Raw genomic sequence first — 25,190 nt, 5'->3', positions numbered from 1 at the left:
TTAACCAGATTTCCAAGCACTGCTGCTGACTGTCAAAATTGTTAAATGTTTAAAAAGCCCAAAGTCAGGCAGTACTGGTTACTCCCAATGCAGTCTGTGGATGTAGCAATACTTTTGTAGGATTTCTAGCGCACTTGCAGACACTACAACACATTCAAATATAAGTCTCATCAATTTGCATCAAACATCCTCCTTTGCAGTTTATGGCTATGTAAATCTCTTTAATAAAATCCTTACCACAGGAAATGTCTTAAGACAACTGCTATTTCACAGCTTCACTACAGGTTCCTAATGTAAGTTAACAGGGCAAACACAATACCTGACGCTTGCAATGGTAATTGCACAGGCCTCACTGTGAATGATGGATAAATACAATTGTGCATGACTTCCTTTGCGGAGCGTCTGAATTATAGCATAGGCTGAAGTCTGAAAAATCAATGGCTGCTATAATCACTCAAAGCCTTTGAAAATCATTAGCAATTTGGTAAATTTAAAATACTTAACCATACGTCATTTTTAAACAGAGAGTGCCAGACCAGCACAATTCCATTTGTTACACCGGGGAACTGCTGCCGGAGGGGTAAACAGGAACAGCATTAGAGCACCATGGCTGAGTAGGCAAGTGTATCACCGGAGCTGAAAGGCTGAGAGATAAAAAGTCACCTCTGTGAGCTTCACCTGATTTACAATATTTAGCTGAAGTTACCCTTCGAGTGGCCAAACACATGTCAAAATCTTGGAAAAGCCTTGCTGGCCTACAGAGCAGTAGTGCCCTACAAATGGCACGTGTTTGGATGAACTCCGAGCCCAAGCAGCAGAACGGACTGTGCCAAGAAGGAAAGGAAGCAGCACCGTCAGAGTCCTTTGTTACTGAGAGAAAACCAATGGACAGCGAGGCCTGCTTTTAGAGTGGGACATATGAATGAATGTGGTCTATAAAAAGAGGGAAAATAACTTACTGATGCCAGGAGTCTAATATTTAATTTCCTAAACAAAATAGAAACTGAACATGATATTTTACTCCATCTGGACTAAATCTGTCCATCTGCAAAGATTTAACTTTGAAAGATAGTTGAAAAGATCTCTTCTTAACTTGTGTGTTTATTTCCTTTAACAGCCTGTTCTCTGGAAGCAGTGGCATCTTAGTGCAGCAGCACCACTATTCTAAATATATGGTCCGTCTGTCTGAGAGGAAAGAGACACTCCGAGAGAATGAGCAAGCTGACAGGCACCGGCCAGCGCACCAAGGCCTCGTGTTCCCCTAGGGCTGATGGACTTACGTAAGTGCTATTCAACTTTGTGGAGCTTAGGCAGATTAATGAATTTGAGAGTGATGGAGTGTGGGGCTAGGAGCAGCTACTTCTCTTAATCTGTTGCATCTTCTAATTTTTAATAATTTTGGGGTAAAACTACGCTTTAAAGCGAATTGTCTGTCCTTAGAGTGCAAAGCGGTGGCTGTTGAGCAGCAATGGCTCTCCTGCAGGGATCCATCCCCACGGGCAGGGGAAGCCCCGGGCCGCGGGGTCTCGCCCTCCCGTACCCCGGGTGCCGGTGTAGGCTCGCTGCTTCCCCCGCTGCTCTGCGGGGCGAGGGCAGCCCGGGGCGCAGCTCCTGCACACGCCGGGACTGCGGGGCTTGGGGCTGAGTCCCGGGAGCACACCCGCGGGCTCTGCCACCCCGCGGCTGAGGGCTGCTGGCCCCGGCGCGGCCCCGGCGCGGCCCCGGCGCGGCCCCGGCGCGGCCGTAGCCGGTGCGGCAGCGCCACCTCGCGGCGCCGGGCCCTCCCCTACAGCCGCGTCCGGGAAAGGCGACTGGAGGGAAAACTAATCCTTCTCACGGGGCTTATTTGACTATGTCGCTGGCTCGGTATTTCCTATTTTTTTTCCACATGGAAAGGTAGGAAATTAGCTGGACTAAACCAGGCCAGAATTTGGCTTGTTTTGTCCTAAATTTAGTTTCTCTTTGTGGCTGGGTCCAGACACTAATGTTTGTCATTTAAGAAATGTAATTCAGGTCATTTTATAGTAAATTATCCACTGAATCAATGAATGAAGCTTAACTGATACCTTAACGTTTTCACTTCTTCATTAAATCCATACTAATGAAAAAAAATACATTTGAAAAGAGCAACATATAACAGTGAATAGAATGAAAATGTCACTTTTCTGTGATAACTGATCATTCCAGTGAAACGGCAGCACATTCACTTCTCAGTTGAAGGAAACCCAGGCAAGGGCAGAATAACATAGGGTGTATTAATATTTCTCCTCAGAAACTGACTACAATTTTAAGATTGTCACTTTAAGTCCACTGCCTGTAAATTAGGAACTGTAGGTACTGGTAACCTTTACTAAGGATGTAGTCAAGAGTCTCAGCTTGGTACAAATTTTCACAGAAGTACACACATTTAAAATGCTGGAATACATGAGCACAACACTAGACTTCTGCACTTGCACGGAGCTGCCTTCCTGAGTGTAAGAAATGCCATCGCACTCCACTGTACTTCAACAGCAGCTTCATTCCCCTCCCATTTATCACTCCTATGTTTGCAGCCCCACTTCTGCTGCCCGGTGCTGTGAATGCATGCTAGGCAGCAGCCTTCCAACTCAACTCTATACTCCAGACATACATCCAAAGGCTGTGTTCGGAGGAATGTTCTCCCACAAGATTTGTGATTCACCCTGTCTACCTATATGATATCCCAGAAAACTAATCTCCAGGATGACAGCTCATTCAGCACTCCGGAAATTTGCCCATGCTGAGCTCCTCTTTAAATAATGACCTGACATTTGTTCTGTAGAGGGAGACAAAGCCCAGACTGATGAAAACGGTTGGCAGCTGCTTTCATTTGTGCCATTCAGAAGCCAGATGATAATATGTCCTCAGGGACCCATCACTTCTTGGCAGTCAGACCTGTCCACTGCACTTTGCTATTACTTTGGCTGTTGCCTCCCACCCCTGGTGCATGCAGCACACACACAGAGTCAATATTCAAGGCAGACTAAACTAAAATTTACTGCAAAGAGTCATGAAGGATTTAATGTTTCTGAGAAGCGGGAGATAAAATCACATATTAATTTGGTGCTGATAAATACAAAGCAGTAGATATTGGGAAAGACATTGATAGACCTACATAAAAGGTTAAATTTTCTGAGCTATTGCTCAGAAAAGAGATCCCAGCCTCTCTGAACTGTTTAATGAAGACATTAGCTAAGCAATAAAGGCCAAAGAGGCAAAGCATTCTGAACTAGTGGGCAAACAGATCAGGCCAGAAAACATTGTTCCAGATGAACTTTGAGTTCACATTTTGCATACAGTGTGGAGCTCTCATTCCTTTAAATTAGCTAGAGCAGAAATACAAAATATACAGACAAGGATGACCATGATAATCAGAGCATCTTCCATATGAGCAGATGTTAAATAAATGAGGACTTCCCAGCCTGGAAAAAAATAGGTTACTAGGAGGTGATAATAATGATGACACATTAAATCATCAATGGAATCCAGGAGAACAGATGCAATTATTCATTATTTTTCACATGATACAACTGGAAGAGATAAAATGAAGTGCTCACATACCAGCTTGCATGAAATAATTACCCAACAAAGTGCTTTTTTTCCACAGCCAATACACACCTGTAGCATTAACTGTCAAAGGATGTTATGGTAGCAATTTAGGATGGAATGCGGAATTTACCTTGGACCACAAATTTACAAAATCCTTCCCAGTACTTGGAAACACTATATAAATAGATAGGGCCAGCCACACTTTATCTATGGAAGAGCAATAGCAACAGCAATGAGACAAGTCTATGCATGTGGTCCCACCACATCTTAGATCCCTTTAGATGCAGAGTCTGTGGTCCCCATGAAGGGAGAGGATATATATATATATATTTCATACTGTGCCTCTTCTATCTATTCCTGGCAGTTTTTATTTTTAAGGATCCCCAAATTGTTGCTACTGTGTTGGATGTCATCTATTCTACCCAGCAACAGAGGAAGTCATAGCTGCCCTCCAGAGACATGCATGCAGAGAGATGGGGAGAGACAAGCTGAAGCAGGCTTCCCTTTTTAAGGATTGAAAAAGAAAAAGCCCCAGTGTGCTGCAAATGTTCCAGCCACTATTTTCCAAGTACATGATCTGCTCTCTCATCTAAGCTGAACACACTCAACACTTGAATGTGTCCAACTCTCACTGACATCAGCAAGGTCAGGCAGCAATACAGGCAGCTGTGCTGCTGTTCTGCTTCTCCCTTTGGAACCAGTGCTCTGTTACATAATCCCTCCTGTTGTCCTGGAACCTCTGCAGCCACTCTCAGTCAGCAGTGGTTAGTGAGGGAAAGGGAGCAGGGGTTCAGCCTTGAAGTTACTGTGCAACACAGTTGCAAGTGGTGCCACCAAGGAGAAGTCGAAGGGACGCTGTACATAAAGCAGTGCCAAGTACTCAAATGCATCTGTTTCCATGGCTATAGCACAGCCTGCCAAAATACAGCGCTGGTTTATATCTGAGTCAAATTGCACTTTAGTCACACTACTGTCACTGTCCTTTGCAACTGCTTTAGTCCAGGATTCCTGCACAAGCCTTCCTTCTTTCACACAAATATCCATTGATGAATTTTGCTGAAGAAAATGCAGTCAAGGTGGAATTCACTCTTCAGCCGGGAGTCAGGAGCTCTTCCTTTGCTGCTTCTGCCCACAAGACAAAACCCCAGGGGCAGAAGGCCACGAGCTCTATATAGAACATGCTGTGGTCTGCAGCTTTTTTCCCTCCAGCACAGTGGGGACCTAGGCAGGGTCCAGAGGTCCAGCCAGGGCTGCCTCGTGGCTTAGAGCTGCACCCAGCCATTGCAAAGCCCCTCAGTTCTGCAGCTCTCCTGTCATGGTGCAGGCAGGTGAGAACACCTCTAAGAGGCCACAAATCTGCTTCTCACACACAAAGGCGAAGAAACAAATAAACTTGGTCTCACTTTCTGCAATACCCATGGCCAAAAATAATCCAGTACAGAGCAGGAACCGGTGTACCACAAATCCTGGAAGGGTTTCATTTTCCCCCAAGAGGCAGGGAGGGAGCAGAGCATGAACCAGACCTGGTTCAGTTACTTTTCTTATGAGGCTGTGCAAGCCTGGCCCATGGCTTGGGCTGCCCTGCAGTCTTGCTTTCTATGACTCCCTGCCCTTCCTGACTATAGACTTGGAATGATCACTGCTCAACATAGGTGTCAGCCAGACTGTCTCTACATAAGGCTCACCACACATCACTGAGACACCAAGAACTTGTTAGTATAGAAACAACAAGGCTGATATTTATTAGCCTCTCAGTTTTATGCAGTAGCTTTATTTTTAAAACACATTTACCCATCCCTTCTCATTTGCTCTGAATGTAGCCACCAGCTCAGCTGAAGAGGTGTTTACCCCTCTCTGCTCCTCAGCAGCGTCACAGGCTGGGACTGCTGGTTTCCACACCAGAGCTCTTTATGCCAGATCATCATGGAGCCCAGTTTGGGCAGCTTCCCAGCCAGCTGCATGCATTCCCCTTTCAAATCCCAAAGACAACAGAAAAGCCCATGCAAAATGGAGGACATGTGCAGTATCTTCAGCTTTACACAAAAGTGTCATTTCAGTTCACTTTTCCCCAAATACAGAGCCCAATGATTGGTGATAATTTTCTGTTCTATCTTCTTAAAACTGCTTAAGAGAATCAGTGCCATTCTTTGGTAGCATGCAGTATTCATCCCAACACTGCCAGGAAGAAAACAGTTTGAAACACCAGATGCTCTTTGCAACCAGTGCTTTGGATATATTTCCAGCAAGGGTTTTTCTTCCCTCCCCATGAAAACAGACACACATTCTCATTTAACAACTAATTGATTTATTTAACAATACAAATTTCTTTCTACTGCATGGTTTAGCAGAGAGAACTTGAGAAACAAAATTAGCTTCTTTTCTTTTTCTTTTAAAGTTTAAATGTTTACACAAAAACAACCTTTACTTCAGTAAATATAAAATTTACACACAAAAAAAATCTACATTAAAAAATAACAGAATCATGACAAACCAACAAAAAAAAAAAAAAAAGGGATGGGAATTCAGTGTAAAGGATCCAATTGCAAGGAAGGCAAGATGGGGCAACACTAACAAGGCATCCCATTTGTACACCTAGGTACCTGAAGTTGTAGGTACAATACAAACCCAAAATACATTAAAATTAGAATTAAAACCTGTATTTTTATACCATAATATTTTATGATATAAATATCTGTAAATTCTGTAGGCGACACAGTTAATGTGTGAGCTCCACAGTTTGCTCTCCACTGGAAGGTCACTGGAGTGGTGTACGAGCACCGTATGGCCCACGAGTGCACTAATGGTCAGCAGGGAGCAGACTTCAGACGTGCAGCCTGGACGTGATAGCCCCTTGTTCCTTTGCCAATCTGTGCTATTTCTCACACATCCAATGACATGACGAGAAATTCCGGTCACCTTCAGCAGTGATTTCCAGCACTTCATCTCCTGGCATTAGTCTGTTACCTGACTTAGGCATATTCACCTGCCAGATCCTGTTTCTCATTCCCTTTTGCACTTTTTAACCTGAACTCTAAAGCTATCTTGTAGCTACCAAGAGAGACTGGCTTCTAGGTTGAGATATTTGGGATATACAGTTCTTCAAGCCACCTTCAGGCATCTGTAGAAATATTTAAAGTAAGGTGGACAATTCATGGTCAAAGGTTGTGTGATACAAAAACCAGGGACCTGTATAGTAATGGTTTACTTTAGATCTAAATCTTTAGCATTTTTTGTATTGCTTTAATATTTAAACTTAACATTCAGTTTTCATACATTAAGTGAGCAGAGCATCTTATTGATGGAAGTGCTATGTTATCTCCGAAAATACCAGGTAGTAAGTGAGAATGTAAAATTTAAAATTAAGTGTAATTTTAAAAATCATTTAAAGAAATCAAGTGTCTTTTTTTTTTATATATAATCAATATTGTGACTGGCAAACTATAAAAGCTTAAATTATAAAACTATTAGTGACTCTACCTTTTAAACTGTATGTACTATAAAGCTGTATTTTTGTACTTACAGATGTTACAAAATTTCCAAGGCAGAAAATGAAGGGGGGAAAAGGTAGTCTAAAATAATTTACAGATTTCATTTTTACTAAGAAAGGTTATTTTCCCCACTACTGTTTTTATGTCATATAAATCTGATTAAGTTTATTGTACTCCTCTCTTTTCTGGGTAGATGATACAGTGTTCAATCATGCTTTGGAAGACCTTTTTCAATGGATAACTCAGTTCTCTAGGTCAGCAAGTCCAACTTGCTTTACTCAGAAACAAAAGCACCAGACTATCTCTAACTTCGTCTTCCTCCTGAAAAAAACCTTTGTGGCAAGACTGAGGCAGCCTGTTCTGAGAGCAGGACTGGCCCTGGAGCAACCAGCTACGTTAACTTCTGGAGTAAGCATATGAAATGCGATCATTTCAACTTGAGAAAGAGCTGAAAAGTATTAAATTTCAGAAAAGTTTAGAAATTTCACTTGTTCTGTTAAAAACAAAACAGGGAAAACTTAAACAATCCACAGGTGTGCATTAAACATTTAATAGCAAGCCTTTGCTTATGTATATTAATTTAAAAATTATCCACAGGGATCTGTGATACATTGGCCTTGCCTTGTTACTATAATTAAATTTATTGAAATATTAATTTAAAATAGGAAAACAAAGAAACTACTCCGTGGGGAACATGTTTATTGTGTTTGAGATGATACACTGGGTGCTCTCTGAGCTACAAAGGGAAAAAGGAAATCCTTTCATTACAAACTGACAAAGGTAAAAGTTAGAACAGTTTTCACAACAGCATGTACCACATATTGGAAATAGATCTGGGTTTAATACAAATGACATAATTCCTAGTAATCTACAGCTACCTTTAATAACTTCATACAGATAATGAATTAGGCTAAAATGCACTATAATATTTGGTTGACTTCAGGAACAGTATCCTTAGTACATCACAAAATACATTTTGATATCCCAAAGAAGCAAGACTTGCAAGTAGGCATTTTAAACATAACTAATCTACAGCTACAAACTTCTACTCTTGATAGCATTTACCTTTTTGGGGGCAGTATCCCAGTCTTCAAAAGGATAAAAGCAGAGTAGAATCAGTATAACATATACACAGAAGTCCGTATTGTAAAGGCTATAAAGATTTGTTGCACACTGCAAAGTTGCCTTCTGCACCTTCACACTGCACAAGTAGTTTGTCATTTATGTTGCATATCTCTTGGTCCACTGTCTGGCTATCCTGTCATGTTCTGCTCTGTTGGTCAGGTATTGAGTGGCTATGCTTCCAACGAGAGGGTCAGCTGCAAAAGGCAGGAGAAAATGCATCAGAATTCATCCCATAGGTAACAAAAATCCCCAAGAAAAAACACATTTTAAAATGCAGCATTCATTCCAAAATACTGTTTAGATCAGAAATACAGTGGAGCTCTTATCATAATAAGACATTTCTGGGAAAGCACACATGGACAAAGCACAACAAGCAGAAAAAGAAAACAGGAAAATCTACTGTGGTTATCTGCATATGAATGACTCTTGCCTCAGGCAGGTGCTCTGCTTTCACCCTTTGGGGTGCAGGAGACATTCAGCAACTGCTGCGTGGCACCCCCTGTCAGGGAGGTGCACAGGACTAGTGTGACTTCGAACATTAGGGCTGCAGAACACACCCAGGGGAGCTGCTTTAGGAGTCATCGAGCCTTTGTAGCTAAGAGACCGATCCACTTCTCCCTGTGACCACTTTCTGTACATGGATGGGACGGTCCCTTAGCACTATTGCTCAGTTCCTGCCCTGACCGCAGGCAATTAGCATCCATTGCCTAATGACACTGCTCACACAGTTGTTGCTGAGAATCTGCACTGCTTCCAGTGGAGTTCCTCCCCTCCCCACAGGATCAAGGTAGTTTCTTTAGAAAAGGGGCGTTCTTTCTGAAATCACCTCCTTCACATTTGCAAGGCTAAACCTTTCAACTGCTGTAGTAAGAGACTTCCTGCCCCTTCCAACATGCAGGATTTGTAACTCAGGAAAATATTTCTCCCTTCCTGGACTGAACGCTCATTTGCTGGAGCTTCTTCAATACAGACCTTCGATGACATCAGTTTATTTTCCCCATCATACCGTGGAAAAAAAAGGACTTAGTGCTATTTCCTTTCTACTGTGTCACAGGAGTGAAAAACACTATTAAAAGTGGGACCACATCCAACCTGGAGTGCTCCATCGCAAATTTAAAAAGTATTAAATGTTATTTGACCTGCATGCAATCAAATATGCAAATTACATTCTGTGGCAACTAAGTCAAACAACTGAGAGTCTCTCAGTGAACTATCAGCTCCTCACCTGGGTTGCAGTCTGTCAGAAGAGAACAAATAGACAGCAGAACCTTTGAAATAGTCAAAGCAGGGCTCCAGTTGTCTTTCAGGATATCCAGACAGATGACTCCCTGACTGTTGATGTTGCAGTGATAAATTCTGGTGCGGAAAGTAACCTGGAATGACAGTGTAAGAGACAGAGTCATTCAGTGCTGCCCAGGGATGGTGCCCCTTGGCTCTGAGCAGCCTGTGGGACTCCCAGTTCTGCAGAGCTTCTGCAGAGGCAGCTCCTCTCTGCTTGGCTTCCAAACCACAATTGTTTAACAGAAGAGTGACTATTTTCTGTAGCTAGGGTTGCCTTTAAAACTTACCACTGTGAGATTAGGGGCATGAATTGCTTTCACACAGGCTCTCTGTATGGTAACCACAAAAATTAGGACCTACTTTATAGTATGGTAGCTATTTAATGAACATACCACGTGCCAAGGAACATTCTAATCACAAATGTAACTTTACTGTGGTTTCTGAAGGTGAAGCACTACACAGAATTTGTCTGCATGTGCAGTATTAGTTGATCTTTTTCTTTCTTTCAACAGCCTAAATACAGACGATGAAAATTAGTCTTGTTAAATGAACAATGAAATCTTTTTCCTTACCCTTCATTAGGCAGAATATAATATGCAGCTAAAACAATGCTATTACACTAACTAAATCCATCCTTGTTTTCAAATTATTTCAGACTAATATTGATAGAACGTGTGAACATTCTGCACAAATAAGAAATGAGAAATATGTAACTTTAATTACACAAAACACAAGAAAATATGGAAACTTTTCTTTTTCATACTGATGTGGGGGAGTAGAATCCACAATGTATCCTGAAAATTCAAAAACTATTATGGTCTAAAAAAATCTACAATATTTGAATGAGGAATTTGTCTAAAGCTGTGCATCACTTCAGTATAACATTCTTAACTCAGAACATATTAAATGAAGGTATTAGATTTATAGTTAACAAAGTTATAGCCCCCAAAGCTGTAAGTCAGAGAATGTTGTGTGGTAGAATGTATTCAGTTGCAGTATTCACAGTACTCAGTGAGAGTTTTGCAGTGTCTTTTCTGGTGAAGAAAAGACTTGGTCAAGAGCTGTAATTTGGCAGTAAGACAGGGGAAAAGGGAATGACCTTTAAATTCTTTCATATTCATTAATACATTACAATTTAGTAGGTGTCCATACTATTTCTGAGCCAGAAATTGATATTTTAATTTAAGCTAAGATTAGTTTAATTTAATAAAAAGAGCTTTTTCTCAAAAAGATTATCAAACAAGATCACTGATTTTAGCAGTAGTAAATAGACATTTTAAAATAATGGAAATTCATCACACTAATTTTTCCAATTTTAATATACACAGTATCAGAATATAACAGTCCAATTTTCTATGTGAACTTATTTTAGCTTTTTCTTATTTTGCTAAAAAATACATGATAATATTTAATATAGAATCTGGCTTGTAAAAGAAAATACTATTATACATACATTTTAGTAGCTACAACGAGAAGAAGGAAACATAACAAAGCCTTGTGCTGTCTTCTACTAGTACTAAAATTACTTGAATCTTACCTCTTGATCAGAATTATGATCTCATTTATCACTTGGTGAAGTTTGGAAATCAGTACTGACTGTGGTATTCAAGAAGTAAATTAGAGAGGATTTTTCTGACACTGCAAGCCACGATTTTGGACCTTGTAGTTTTCAAGAGACCATAAACAACTTTGATATTCAGAAAGTGAGGAGCACTCACTACAAGCTGCGTTGTTCTCATGTGAAAAAATGGTAAGCACAATAAAAACCTTACCCTTACCTTTGGTGGCTTGAATGGATAGTCAGATGAAAATGTGATATCCAAGAAGAAAACACCTCCTTCATATACAGAACCTGGAGGTCCAAGTATAGTGGATCTCCATTCATAAATGTTATCTCCTTTAGGACCGGCACTGTGTAAAGAAAAAAGAGGAGAGGGGAAGAAAGAGTCAGATATACCTCTGAGAGGGGCATTTTATGTATTTCCTTCAGCATTCATTTTATTTAATAAAAACTATTTGACTATTTTTAACATCTGCCCAATTTCCAGCTGATTTCAATGGACTCAGTGTTTTAAACTGGCACAAAAGCTGGGTACTCTGCTGTTCCTTTGGAGAAACTGCAATGAAACAGAATGATGACGAACTACTGTTTTTTCACTGTCCAAAACGTATCCCCAGATCTATTTTCTTGAGTATGTCATTGCTCTGAGGTTCTATATCACACTTTCATCACCCTTTCTACATCACCCTTTCAATGCCATCATATTCATACACAAAAGGAGTTTTACATCTTGACCACATTAATCTTCTCCAAGCATTTAACAGATCACACCTCCATAAGAAATGTGGCTTTCTAGGATATTGATACACATTTATTGCTACTTGTTTCATAGGTAAGAGTGAAATGTTACACCCTTAAGCAGCAAAACTATGGAAGGGAGAGAGAATCAAGTAACACAGAATTGAGCTTCTTGCAGCACTGTCATTCCAAATAACTGTTTTCTTCAGGATATATTTGTGTTACGCCTCTGGGCAACTGGCAATGAGACAATGAGCCAAAAAGACTTTATTTTAAGAAGTACAATACTGAATGCATTTCTCACTAGGGGAAGGGTTACTGCATTATTAATTATTAAAGGTTTGAAAAAATGGATAATGAACCAGCATTTTCTCAACTACTGAGCTATCATTAATGCTATTACCACACAGTAACCATCTAACCTCCTCAGAAACAACCCTAACCAAACAATAAACCCTTACCCACCCCTCCCCCCCCAAAAAAATCCAAAAAACACCAGCAAAAAAAATCAAATCTTTAGCAAGTCTGGAAAAAAATTAGCCTAACCTTCCACAAAGGCTCCTGAATTTGCCCTGCTGAGAGCAAAACTTACTGAACTGACTGCTATGGAGAGCAACAGCACAGAGCTCACGCAGACACAGTGGACTGATCACATCTACGCAGGTAAGTCAGTAGCACAGCACTGTGAAAGATCCTTTCAATTCTTCCCACCTGGGCACTTTCCCAGGCACCCCCTCCATTTCCCAGGCATGCTGAAGCAGCCCCACCTTTTTCCCTCTGTGGTGCCCAGGAACAGGCCCCAAGGACTGTCACATGTGATTGCACACGCAGCAAGGGACAGGGCATGGCACCACACCACACTGCTCCCTGGGAATTTGTGGTTTCTGGAACTGCTCAACACACAGAGGAGGCTCCCTACAAATGTAAAGGCTCTTCCTATGTCATGTCACCCCACACAGCTGTCATACATGTTTGCAGTCTGTAACACAGCATGTTGGACATTCATCCTTACTGTGTAGTCAAACGTGGAGATGCTCATCAGACACAAGGAATATGAGCAGTCTGCACTATGGATTTGCAATCCCCACATGAAAAATTTCACTATTTTTACATTAAGATCATATTGATAAATTCCATGATTGATCATGAGTTATGTTTATTTCAATTCATAATTTTCCAAGATGTTTTTTATTTCGTAGACATTTCATGTACCAAATGTTGCAGTTCTTTCATAAACAGGACAAAATAATCATGGAGTTTGGATGACATCCTATTTAATTAAAAACAAAAAAAAATATCTTTATGAAGCTGTAGCTATTTTCCTGTTGCCAAAATGAAAGTAGGCAACAAGAGAATGCTGGCCTCCAGAGCACAGATAGGTAAAAAAACCCCTACAAGTGCTGTCAAAAATCAAGTTTGGGTCTAAAATCTTACTTTATACTTGCAATGCATGCACAAAAGTGGAAGGAAAATACTAGATACATTTTAAAGAAAAAAAAAAGGGAAATCTAGAAGCAAACAGGTCCATTTTTGGTAATGCAATGAACCATTTGTACCTTCAGTCACTCCAGAAGATAGTTTTATTCATGGTCCCTAAAAAGCAATTAGTGTAAGAAATGAAAATATTGGGGCAATAATGACAATATTTAAAACCCACACAGGCCACTGAAATGTTTCAATTAATTCTTGATATTCATCAAGCTTACAGCTAATTAGTATTGTGCTTGAAAACCAGATTTCTGTAGAGCAAATCAATTTCAGCATGTCCTAATGACTGTTTTATTGTTTAATGCAGAGGTTAGTGCTCTTGCCCTGCAAGTCAGGTACCTTTCTTTCATATACCTCCAACAGCTGGATGCAATTCAATCAAATTAATGAAATGAATGTATCAAATCAGTGACATGTTTCAGCCAATGAATCAGGCACAATTAAGTGCAGCACCAGTCCAGGGTCAAACTCTCTGGTAATCCCTTACCGAGTCAGAGCTCGGGTATCCAGTTCAGGGTATCCATGAGCTGGTAGCCACAAGCCCAGTGCCATGGCCCTCTGCCTGTTACCATCTGCTCTTCTCCTCCATGCTGCCACCAGCAATGCAGAAAAAGATTGGGATATAACACAAGAAGTGCTGCGAGACCCTAACCTTGTAACAGAAGAAAATGCTATACTTGAAATCCATCCTAACTGCTGAGGAAAGATCACTGCAGTGTCAACAGAAACACAGAGCTGCAACAGTAACTGCGCTTAGGAGAAAATTTTAAAATGTTAAATCATTATATCTGATTGAGATGTGTTAATTTATTACTTAACAGCTGAAGCTGTGTATTACTTCCAGTGGTGGCAAAAATACCCCTGCTTTACTAGCAGCCTAAAAATCCCTGCAATTGCTACATTATTGGGTTGAGAAGACACAAGACTACAGACCAGAGTCAGAACATCTCACTTGGCTTTGGCAACCTGTGTATTTCCACTAGGAATCATCCTCAGCCAGCCATACTCCACTTCTGTCTTCTGTATACATGCCAAAGTAATCTTTTCGGGAAGCAAACAAGCCCACTTTCTCTACGACTCAGCAGAGGACAGCAGACCCATTCCTGGCAGTGGCAGCCCCTGCAGTGATTTCCAGGACAGGACAGTGGGGCTCCACTCACTTGGCTGTCTGCAGCCAAGGGCACAGGTCCTCAGGCCACAAATGCCTCAGGCCACACCTCGCTCTGTCCCAGCTGCCAGCGGTGCTGGAGCCTGCTGGAGGCACTGCCTTCAGCGGCCCTCAGTGCAGAGCATCACTCAGGGCTGCAGAAAGACACGGGGAAGGAACTGCTTCTCCATTCCCAGAGAACAGCAAAAAACCCAGGCTGAAAGCTGGGAGTAAGGAAGCTTTACTCTGTCCATAATTTTCTATTGAAAATATTTTCTATTGACACATCATATTGATACAACCAGATAGAAATGCTGTCCTCCTCCTGGGCACTAAGGAGGCTGGCACAGGAGGCCTTCCAGCTGTCCCTGAGCTCTTCATTCCCAGAAGCTCTCCAGGTGTTGAAGACACTTTCCTACTGCAAGCACAGGCTGCAAGCATCTCATCTAAAACCCTGAGAACTGCAGTGAGTGACAGCCTAAGGCTCTTTCTTGCTGTCTGCCACACTGGACAGAACACCCTGGGCACAGCTCTACAATGGGAAACTTCCATGGTTTTCTTCTCCTTCTCTATTCACCACTGACAGACCCAGCTCCTTACAACTTCCCACATGGATTCCATACAGACAAAAATTCCTCCTCTATCCAGTCTCTTAAAACACAAAATCTTGATGGAGCAACAGTTCTGATGACAACTTCTGTGTTTTGGCTACAGAGCATATGAGTGCAGTCCATTGCTAAGAGCCTGCTGTCCTCCTGAATTATCAGAACATCACAAATTCACTGAAGGCACCAATACTTCATTCTCAATAAAAAAATCTACTTGATTAGTATTTTACAATATGGGCTAAAAAAAATTCAGATAAAATAACAAAGCAGTTGAATTGAAATGACAAAATATTTGCAAAATTAGTGGGTTTACTTCATACATTAAAGATGGATTGTTTTTTTAAAAAAATTAGAGTTAACTGGCTGCATCTGCTTCCTAAGAAAATATTCATTCTGCCACTTCACTGAGGGATATATACCTGATTCAGACAAGACAAAGGATTTATAACCAAAGCCAAGCTAGTCCACTGAGCAGATTAATTTACAAGTGTGACTTCAGGTGGTGAATTTGAAAAGACCTGAGGTTAAACTTGAGGGGTCCATGGGTTCACACCAGGTCTTTTAAACCTAACTCTGCTGAACCCCGGCTCTCAAGTTTCCCAAAGATGAAGAACAGCTTTTCCAGCACAATGTTAAGAGCATTCATGCAAATGCAGCAGCATTCACACCAGCAAGAAGCCTGTTAGACTCCTGATGCAGTGGCTACAGAAATCCAAGTTCAGCTTTTGTTACAATTCATTAAATCAAAATGCATTGAAGCTGCCCTTTTGGAACTAAATGCAGGATAAGAAACTAGGACAAGAAATTTCTAATCTACATGATGCCGGTAGCATTTTGCTTTCTGTACTTGCTAAATGCACTGCTGTCAACAGCACTCCTCTAAAACACAGGGCTCCAAATTTGGCGACAGAAGCAACTTCATAGTACTGTGACTGTGCTGACTGAGAAGAAAAAGGATGAAGGAAAACGTAATTTGGCTAGATTTGATGTTACCTCTGTGTTATGCTTTATTGTGATATAGAATATGGGTCTGCAATAGCATACAACTGGGGTGTGTGTGTGCTTGTTTTTAGGAAGCTTCCAACAGTGAAGTCTGTCAGACTCTAAAAGTCTTATAAGAAATGTCATTGATATCATAAAACTAAAGTTACTGGTCTACACCTCAACAAAACCACCGGAGTGCCTATATGGCACAGTTTTAGGTGCTGGAATATTTTCTCACGTTCTCCTCTCAAAGGCTCCACCCTCAGGTGTGATATCCAAGCAGGCAGAATCAGAGCTGTAAGGCTAGGAAAGATCTCTACTGATCATAACAAAGGCAGCAGCTAGCAAACCAAATGGGGCACCTAGGGTGAGAATAACATAAGGAAAGACCTCTCTCCATCTTTCCCAAACTTTTGTTTCAAAATGAGATTCAGCAAAAGTAAAACTCTTGGAAGTTCTTCACAGAATGCTCAGCCACAACCCTTTTATTATGTAATTTTTACAGCTGTGTAAGTGAAGACAGTGCTTTAAGAGAGGAATAAGGCATCTCTTTTGATTTTTCTTATTTCAACTGAAGATGCTAAGTAAAGAAAAAAAAATGCCCTCAAGCATGTTCTACAGTTTTGTGCTTGAATAATCCACTTCATAATTCTACAGTATAGTGAAGTTCTGCAAAATCCTCAACACAGCTTTGGAAATTAACTTTTACAAATCTTGCAGGAAGAAAGGTACTCAGGATGTTACCAGCACAAAAGGCTGTGGTTTGGACACCACTGTCTCAGCTAAAGCTGTTGGATGATCTAGTTCAGTGTGACACAACGAGATCTAAAGGGGCTGTGACAGATCCCATCAGCATATACAATTTAGGCAAATACATAAACACCATCTGTAGGGAGTCTGTCTGCTTCACCATCTCAGCTTCTGAACTTGTTGAACTCATTTCCAGCAGAAGAAAAATGCCTCAGGCTCAGATAACTTCAACTTATTACAGAGGTGGAGATTCATATTTACCATGCAGGATACGGTGTGGACGCTGATGTTTGCCCCTCAGACTACCCAGACAATCAGGGTAGAGTGGAGAATGACCGCAGCACACGGAACATCTAAATACTCCCTAACACCAACATTTTCCATCTCCCTCTGGTGACATCTACTTTTCACCAACAGCACGGGGAGCTTGGCTCCTAACTCAAGCCACTAAGCTCAGCGCTTGAGAAAATCCTCCTCACCCCTCCATGCAGTGAGAAAGTGAGTGAAAAAAGAGCTAGACAAGCATATCTTGTAGCACACTACCTTTTGATCTAGCTACAGATACACACTGTCATGCTGCTGGTAATTAAAGAACAAAAAATAATCTCACAAGCAATCAAAGGATCTCTATCTGGTCCAAGCTGTCTGAGTTTCTGAGTTGCTCAGTGAGGCCTGGAGAGAGCACAAATAACTTACCAGTAGTTATGTTTTAATGTTAAGCATGGGAATAGAAAATGCTCAAAATATTTTATTGCTTTGATATTCACAACATTTTTAAGAAAATTTGTCCATTATCTTTTTTTTTAAGTTCTCTTTTCCAAGTGTGGAGGCACTCTTGTGGTTTTGGTTATAGAGTGCAAGAATGGAAATGAACATTAATTAAAAGGCATATGTTTGTGGGGGGCTTTCAGTTCTGTGACCTGTGACAAGCACAGATAACAATTTCCATTTTCTTCATTTTTCAATGCTTTGTTTACAAGGCTCTCTGCAGTGCTTATTCTCAGCATTGATATAATCAGTGCCAGTGCCTAAGCACCTCTACTTACAGAATCTGGGTACTACATCCCATAGACACTGAAAGCATTCTGATTTCACCGGCAAGAGCTACAAGTATAGCCTTAATTTTAGGATTACAACATTTTTCTAAGGTTGGACACATGAGGGCTGTCTATAGCAATGTATCAAAACCATGCAGAAAACATGTTTTGATAAGGTCCTCACCATTATAAAGGTTTATACGTTATGTGCAATTTTTCACAAAGAAAAAGTTTCAATCTATTGTGTTCTTTATGTAGCTACAATTGTTTTTATTTTACCTGTCACTGAACTACCTGCTATATTTGTTTCCTGGAAAAGGTTATTTACTGCTTCTAGCAGATCCACAGAAACTCTGTGGAACTGAGGATACAAGGATCTAGTTTCATGTAGAAATCTTTCCTTCTGTTACTTCCCTAAAGTCTACCATGTCTGTGGGATTGAAAACTAGAAGTTAGAATTAAAAAAGAAAAACAACAGACCTATTTTTACCTCATTGATCCCCTGATAATTCAGCTGGTTGTAAAGCAGTGCAGGACTTGTGCCCAAGGACATGGTTCAATGCAAAGCAAGCGCAACTTGAGAGCTCCTCAAAATCAGTATGGCTACTCCAGGCAAAGCGCTGATCCAGCCTGAACTAACTTGGCCAAACCATACACTTTCAAAAACCACCAATGTATTATTAGCTTTATTTATGCTTAATCGGGTGTCATTTGCCCTCCTGCAGCCAGAGTAGGGCAGTCACTTGCTCTGGCTTAGAAATGTAACCATGTGGCTGTGTTTGGTTCAGGTTACAGTGTACCATCAGGGGATCTCTACATCACTGCACATTTGCTTTAATCACCCTGAAGGAAGAGATGTGTTTTAGGCCAGCAGAAACTCCAGTGCTAAACTTGCCATTAGTAGAAGAATATACACTGTTGTTACGAAAGGAAGCTAAGTAACAAATCACTTGCTAATTCCATCAAAGCTGTAATATGTAGAAAACCCAAGCAATGTATTTTGGAAAGCTGACAGTTTTTCCACTGCCTAAAGCCCCATTAAATTGGTTCGTTGCTACAATAGCTGTAGATTACTTTCCTCCTTGTGTTCCTGCTAGTTCCTAGGGCCTTTCTCGCTGCTGTTAGAAGTCTGAGCAGCTCCTTTCCATCTTCCAGAACAACCCTAGCCAATTATGGAGGCAGAATTCCTGTAATTTTTCTTTTGAAAAAATAACTAAATACCAGAACAGTTTGCTAAATTACAACAAATATTAAGAAATACTTAATTTAAACCACGTAACAAAACACATCAGATTGTCTATGTCTGTGCTCCTGACAGAGGAGTTGTACCCAGGCAATACACAAAAATTTTACCAAAAAAAAAATGCTTGGGGTCACCATGTGGACTAGCTGAACTGAAAGTAGTTACATGTTTTAAAGGGGCATGAATCTGATTAGGAAATCTGAACACAGAAATCTCGGGACTCACAGGCATGGAGAAGTTTTAGATCAATCAAATGTTCAGCAGGAACTAACTTGAAATATGCATTGAAGTCCCTCTCCTATGCCTACACTGGAGAAATTATCCATACTATCTAATAAAATAGAGAATAGGACAGTTAGTAAAGGGAAACATTTCCGATACTCTGCCATGTGTTCATAACAACAAAGTTTTAATTTAGCATAAAGTAAAAGACCAGCTCCCTTTCACCAGTGTTGAAATACCAGTAGCACTAGTGTCAAAACACTATTTTCCAGCTGTTGATATAAAGCTCAATTTGTACTAGGGCCAAACCACTGTTGAAGAAATTTATCTAACAGGTACACAGTTCCTATTTTCCTTCCACTCAAAATTACCGATGAACCTGGGTTTAGCCAACATGGAAAATTTTGCCTTTCTTCTGTGAGAGAGGTTCCTTCTCAACTCCCTAACACAAACAAAACTCATTTGGGATACATGCATATTTGCTCTTCAGTATGTTTAGCCTCCATACTGACTTGAGCAATTCACACTGAAAGAATCACTTGGTACCTGAGAAATTGTGGAGCCTTAGTTTAAGGTGTCCACCCACAAATACATCCAGAAAATGTATCTTGTGGAGTCTGGCTACAATACAAATCTCCCAAATCCCAGAGCATCACCTTACCCACTAGATGGAGATGACATTATCAGTAAATCATTCAGTTTTTCTGGGGCATTCACATGTTTCAGGTATCAGCCACTTCCACCCTCCACTGCAAAATCTTCATGTCACAAAGATAAACAACACTGAGAAATCCAGTTTAGGATTTTCTACCAACATTTTCAATGACACTTTTAATGTCAACAGAGAGAAAAACCTATTATTCCAAAAATCCCTTATGCGCACCCTTCAGATGGACGAAGAAAGAACAGTTGAAACAATTTCAGTAGAAGACCTAATTAAACTAAAAATACAACTGGCTTTAAGAATGTGGTAAACTTATAAATACTCATTCCTAAGAACAATAGATGGACAATTTTCGACAGACTAAGCCTGCAAGTTAACTAAGCTGTTCAAATGAAATCCCCAGCTGTGAACCTACACTAAATACTTAAACATCAGGCAATTCCAAATGTATTAAATATGTGACCAATGTATTAAAAAAAACCTTTTACCGCTCTGCAGATCATTTTTTGTTTTCTAAGGAATGTTCCTTCATCCAAAAATTGAAAGGAACACTTATGAACAGTGTTTTTCAAGACAGAAAGTACATTGGTGAATTAAAGAATCAGCACCATCTGACAATTGAAGCCTCAAGGCAGACTCTGTGATTAAACTTGTGAACAGCGTTAATGTTGTGGAAAAATTTGATTCTAATATCATAAAAGGATAAAGTGCAATTTATAGAACACGATTTATTCAGGTACTTCATGAAGGACTAAGAAAGAGAAAATTGCTGAGAAGTCACCTTCACTGAAATGAGTGAGTACCCACTTCTCAGCAAGACGAACACCCAACATGCCTGGTGCTCCCAATGGAACCTTCCCTGCCTCCAGGATGTCCAGGACTGGGCTTCTCTAACACTTCACAACAACAGAGCTAGAAGTTGCCTTTTCCCTCTCCTCTAAAAAAATCAGCTTTCAACTTCAGCAAAGTTCCAGCTTGCCCACACAGAAGTAAAGACAAAACCAGTCAGATAACCTTGCCTCCATTACCACACATTAACATTCTGAATAACAGGCACCTACTTGGGGAGTTAATGACCTCTAATACATGCATATCAGCTCTGTACTTAGGGTTGTGTCATACTAACTTCCTGAATTGTTAACCTATAGCAAGCACTGAATATTTTCATTCAAAAGAAGTCTGTATTTTCAGCACCTAAGTTAGTTCTTGGTCCAGTCTTCCTAACCTTCTAGCACAGGTTTTCTCCCAAATATAATTCTATTATTACTTTTAAATACTTTCTTCCTCTTGCCTCTGTCCATTTCGACATCAGACTGTACAACCTAACAGACCAGAAAATGCTGTGCCATAGCTCCATGTGTCAGATGCCTATCTTGAAGCCATGGAAGACTGATGCAAACCTCTGTACCTAGAAAAAGGCCATATTTCTCAAAAAAAAAAAAAAGGCTCTTTCCAGTTCATACACCAAGACCTCCTCCGCCTTGCATGCAATATGGACACCTTCTCAAGTCCAGCTCCTCTCCAAGCATGCTTGGGGTCACCATGTGGACCAGCTGAACTGAAAGTAGTTACCTGTTTTAAAGGGGCATGAATCTGATTAGGAAAACTCAGGAACCTTGTTCAGCATGACAGTTCAATGTTCAGAAGGTTTGTCTTCAGTTATGCCTCCACACTGGCTAACAAAATTTCCTACATCAAGGGTTGACTAAATGAGGTTCTCAATTCTTTTTCTTTTTCCACTGAAGTGAATATTGGAACTCTGGCTATGAGCTTTAAACTCTGCTTAGAGCAAAATGATGACAAGCTTCACATTCTGTGCAGGGGATAAGTTTATCATTGTTGACAATTTTATATATCTGATTTATTGTTTGATATTAATTGCTCTGTGGTGCTGAGCAGGTTGAGAAGTAATCAGTGATTGCTGCCAAGACTCCTGGACGCAGCAGCTGGCCACAGACTGGCTCGGATGCCAGCACCAGCACAAGAACTGCTGCCATGGGGAGGAGGGCAAAAGTGAGGGCTGCAGCAGCTCAGCCTGAACTGGCTTAACACGTGCTGGAATTATACTCTGTGTGTGCAAGTCCAGAGCTACAGCAGGGATAAAGTCATGGCTCAGGATCCTCTCTCTGACACCACTCCACAATGTTCATTTAGTATGTGAGTTGTAGAGTGACCCAACATTATATGAGCATTAACCACCCCGTACCAGGACAGGGCAGGCTCCATTTGGGTTCTGAAATTTTAGCCCAACAACGTCCACTCTTCTAGTTAAATGAGTGCTTGGAGAGTTTCAAGACAAAAGCAGTTGAGGATAGGAATCTGCTTTGTGTAATGCAGAACTGGAGACAGCTGAAGTAACACTTGGTACAGAGAATATATAAATGTAATTTGTGGATAAAAAGCTTTAAAACACTCTGGGAATACTAACTTTAGTTCCAAAAGCAAAGCAATTCAAAGGAATAGAGAAAGCATCATGCATACAAATACACAGAAATCAATGTCTGATATGAGTTCATTTTACTTCATAAAGGTGTACTACACTAAAGAAAAATGTGAAAATAATAATAATTTCAGGAGAAAGAAAGGTCAATAAACATCTGAGTAAAACAAGTCTCACCTAGTAAAAGATGTTTATTGAAAAGCCAGATCCAGCCCAACTATTGCTTTCTCTACCAATAATATTTTCATATTCAAAGCAAGTGTTCTCTGCATATGGATATAACTGCAGTGTAAGGAGCAGAGAATGTTTGGGTTAGCGCTGGGAATGGGGCTTTGTACCCTTCCTCTAAGGGAGCTGCCACTGCTCAGGACAAGCTAGAGAATTTGCAGCCTCCATGGAATTCTGCTGTTGAGCTTGGACCACTTGTACCACTAGACTAAGATATGCTGGAACTCCATTGTAAGGAAAGTGATTTTCTCCCACAGCCCAGATTCGAGGCAGCTGTTGGAAAGTGGCAGTTTACTGCCTGCAGCCAGATACAGCAGCTCAGAGCTTGGGCAAATCAAACGCACATGGACAGCTCAATCCTTCTCTCCAGTAGCTCAGGTAGCTGAACCAGTTGCACCACATTCAGGAATTAGATACTGCTACAACAGACATGGAATGGCTGTGATCTTAAGAAAAAAAGGCTTGCACTGTGTATGGTTTTTATTTGAAGCTATAAGCATGATTTATCAGTGGAGAGAATAAGCTTAATGTCTACTGCAGCAAAATTCATCAGGTTATATATAAATTAAGTATAATCTCTTCCAACATGTCCTAATATTATATATTCACACATAATTCTACTTCCTTCATATTTTGAGTCAGTATAATTTAGTGAACACCATTAACTACACATTGGCTTACATTTGCAATCTAGGAAAAAAAAATTCTTTCTGATAACAAATCTCAACAATGCTTTTTCTCTGCTGCAAATGCCTAATTTTTAAGTAGTGCATTACTATAAAAATTAACTTAAGACAGGCTGTCTGCTCATTGCACTTAATAGACTCAGAGCTGAAAAGATAAACATTTTTACTAGTAGTGAGTGTGCTGGGACTAACTGATGATGTTTAGACAGTAAAATATTTGTATAAAAAAAGAACTAGTAAATATATAATTTTTCTCTTAACCATTTTTACTGCAGATATCCAAGGCAAAATCAACTCTGTTTTACACAAAGAATAATGAACATGACAGGACAATGACTTGATAAAAGTGACTGCGCAGGTAAGGGGAAGAACAGGGTACAGAAGAAAGTCTCCCAAGTCTCTGACAAGTAACCAAATCACCAGGTCTCAGCAACTCCCATTCAGTGCTTGAAGGTTTATACAACTTCAGAAACCCCACAAACACTTCTTATCCTATAACCAGGTGGAGATAAGTGCTCCCAAGAGACAACTTACAAAACTAACTCAAATGGCAAGTTGTCTTTCTTCCTTAAATCTACCTTAATGAAACAAAACAAAACAAAAAAAAACAAAAAACAACTGTGCCAGAAAATAACAATAGTAGTAGTAGTAATAATAATAACAACAATAATGATAATAATAACAGAAGGATTAAGATCTGGCCTGGCTCTGGGTCCCTTGCACCTGAGCACGCTACCTTACTTCCCTGGAGCAGGTTGCCAGGTGCACAGCTCTGACAGCAGTGCCAAGCCTCTCTGGCATTGTGGGCTGGGCAGGGGAGGTAACCAGCCAGTCATGCTCCAGCAACTCCCAGTTGTGGTGCAGCCCCTGGGGAGCACAGCAAGCTGGTGTGGGGCTTACTGGCACACTGGCTCAGGCAGGGAAAGCCATAAAGAGCTCTTTGATAGCTTGTTCCCTCTCCCCATCGCACCAAGCAAATGCCAGGACAGAAGACAATCCTGCAATGGGAGAAATACTGGACATTTTTTTTGGTAGGAGTTAGTTTTCCAAAGGGTTACTCATAGGGTTTTCAATAGCCCACTGATAATTTGTGAACACAAATATCCAGCTTTTCGGAGTTATGCTTCATCTCACTCCTGTTCTCCCTTCACCACAAGCAGCAGTAGCTTTCACAGGGCAGGACTCCATAAGAAGTGGAAGCTAATTACCAGATGTCTTGGAAACCTTTCCAATCTGCACAACTTTATCCAGTTTCCAACGCTTAGCATTAGCTCTCTTGGAAGCTCTTCATCTTTATTTTTTGTAACAAATTTTCAACAAAGCAGGAGTTCTTTGTTCTCTCCTAATAAAACAACCTAAAATGTTAATGCTTCAGTGTGAAACTAATGAACTAAATGCACTTTTCTGGAGATCTGGGCAGACATACAGGCATTTTCAGATTTATGTGAAAACATATTAATTCTGGAAGAAGTCCTTTAGGCTGTGCTTTTAAAATAACTTCAGAACTACAAAAATTAATACAAACAACAGTTGTAAATTATCTACGTGTTTTGCCAAGCATATGGCCACTCAAGTGCTGCACTTATTGAGCATAATCTAAAATAAAATCTTATAGGGGGATGAAAAGAGCAGTGAACCAAGTCAGGCATTTACTTAGATGCAACAGCTTTGTCCACAACATTTTACTCCAAATAAATGCCAGATACACTCTGCATTGAGCGTTCAAGTCTACAAGATGAAAGGATGGAAATTATTTTAAAATGTCTCCTCTTAGGGGATACAGTGAAAAAGATTAAGAGTTGGTTGACTATTTCTGTTCCTGCAGTACTGCTGACACAGGAGACCATCAGTTTGATGGTCTATTTCACAGGGATACTTACCAAGTAACTGGATGGATTTAGTACAAAGTGGGAATATAGACCCCAATATAGAC

General features: G+C 40.5%; 1 protein-coding gene across 2 annotated transcripts in view; it reads right to left on the bottom strand.

Moving 5' to 3' along the window:
* Positions 1 to 5,912: 5,912 nt before the first annotated feature.
* The window catches only part of UBE2E3 (ubiquitin conjugating enzyme E2 E3), a 57,062-nt gene continuing 37,784 nt past the window's right edge, over positions 5,913 to 25,190 (bottom strand). For both annotated transcript variants that reach the window (XM_014249606.2, XM_005519855.2), the window contains exons 4-6: positions 11,240 to 11,372; positions 9,406 to 9,553; positions 5,913 to 8,374 (exon numbers count right to left, since the gene is read on the bottom strand). In XM_014249606.2, coding sequence (XP_014105081.1) covers positions 8,277 to 8,374; positions 9,406 to 9,553; positions 11,240 to 11,372 — 379 coding nt within the window. In that variant the 3' untranslated portion in view covers positions 5,913 to 8,276. The remainder of the gene's footprint in view (positions 8,375 to 9,405; positions 9,554 to 11,239; positions 11,373 to 25,190) is intronic.

The sequence above is a fragment of the Pseudopodoces humilis genome, chromosome 8 (genome assembly GCF_049639895.1).
Source record: "Pseudopodoces humilis isolate 2021_Gansu_Grassland_sample_001 chromosome 8, ASM4963989v1, whole genome shotgun sequence".
Lineage (NCBI taxonomy): Eukaryota > Metazoa > Chordata > Aves > Passeriformes > Paridae > Pseudopodoces > Pseudopodoces humilis.
This window is presented reverse-complemented; position numbering and strand designations above follow the sequence as displayed.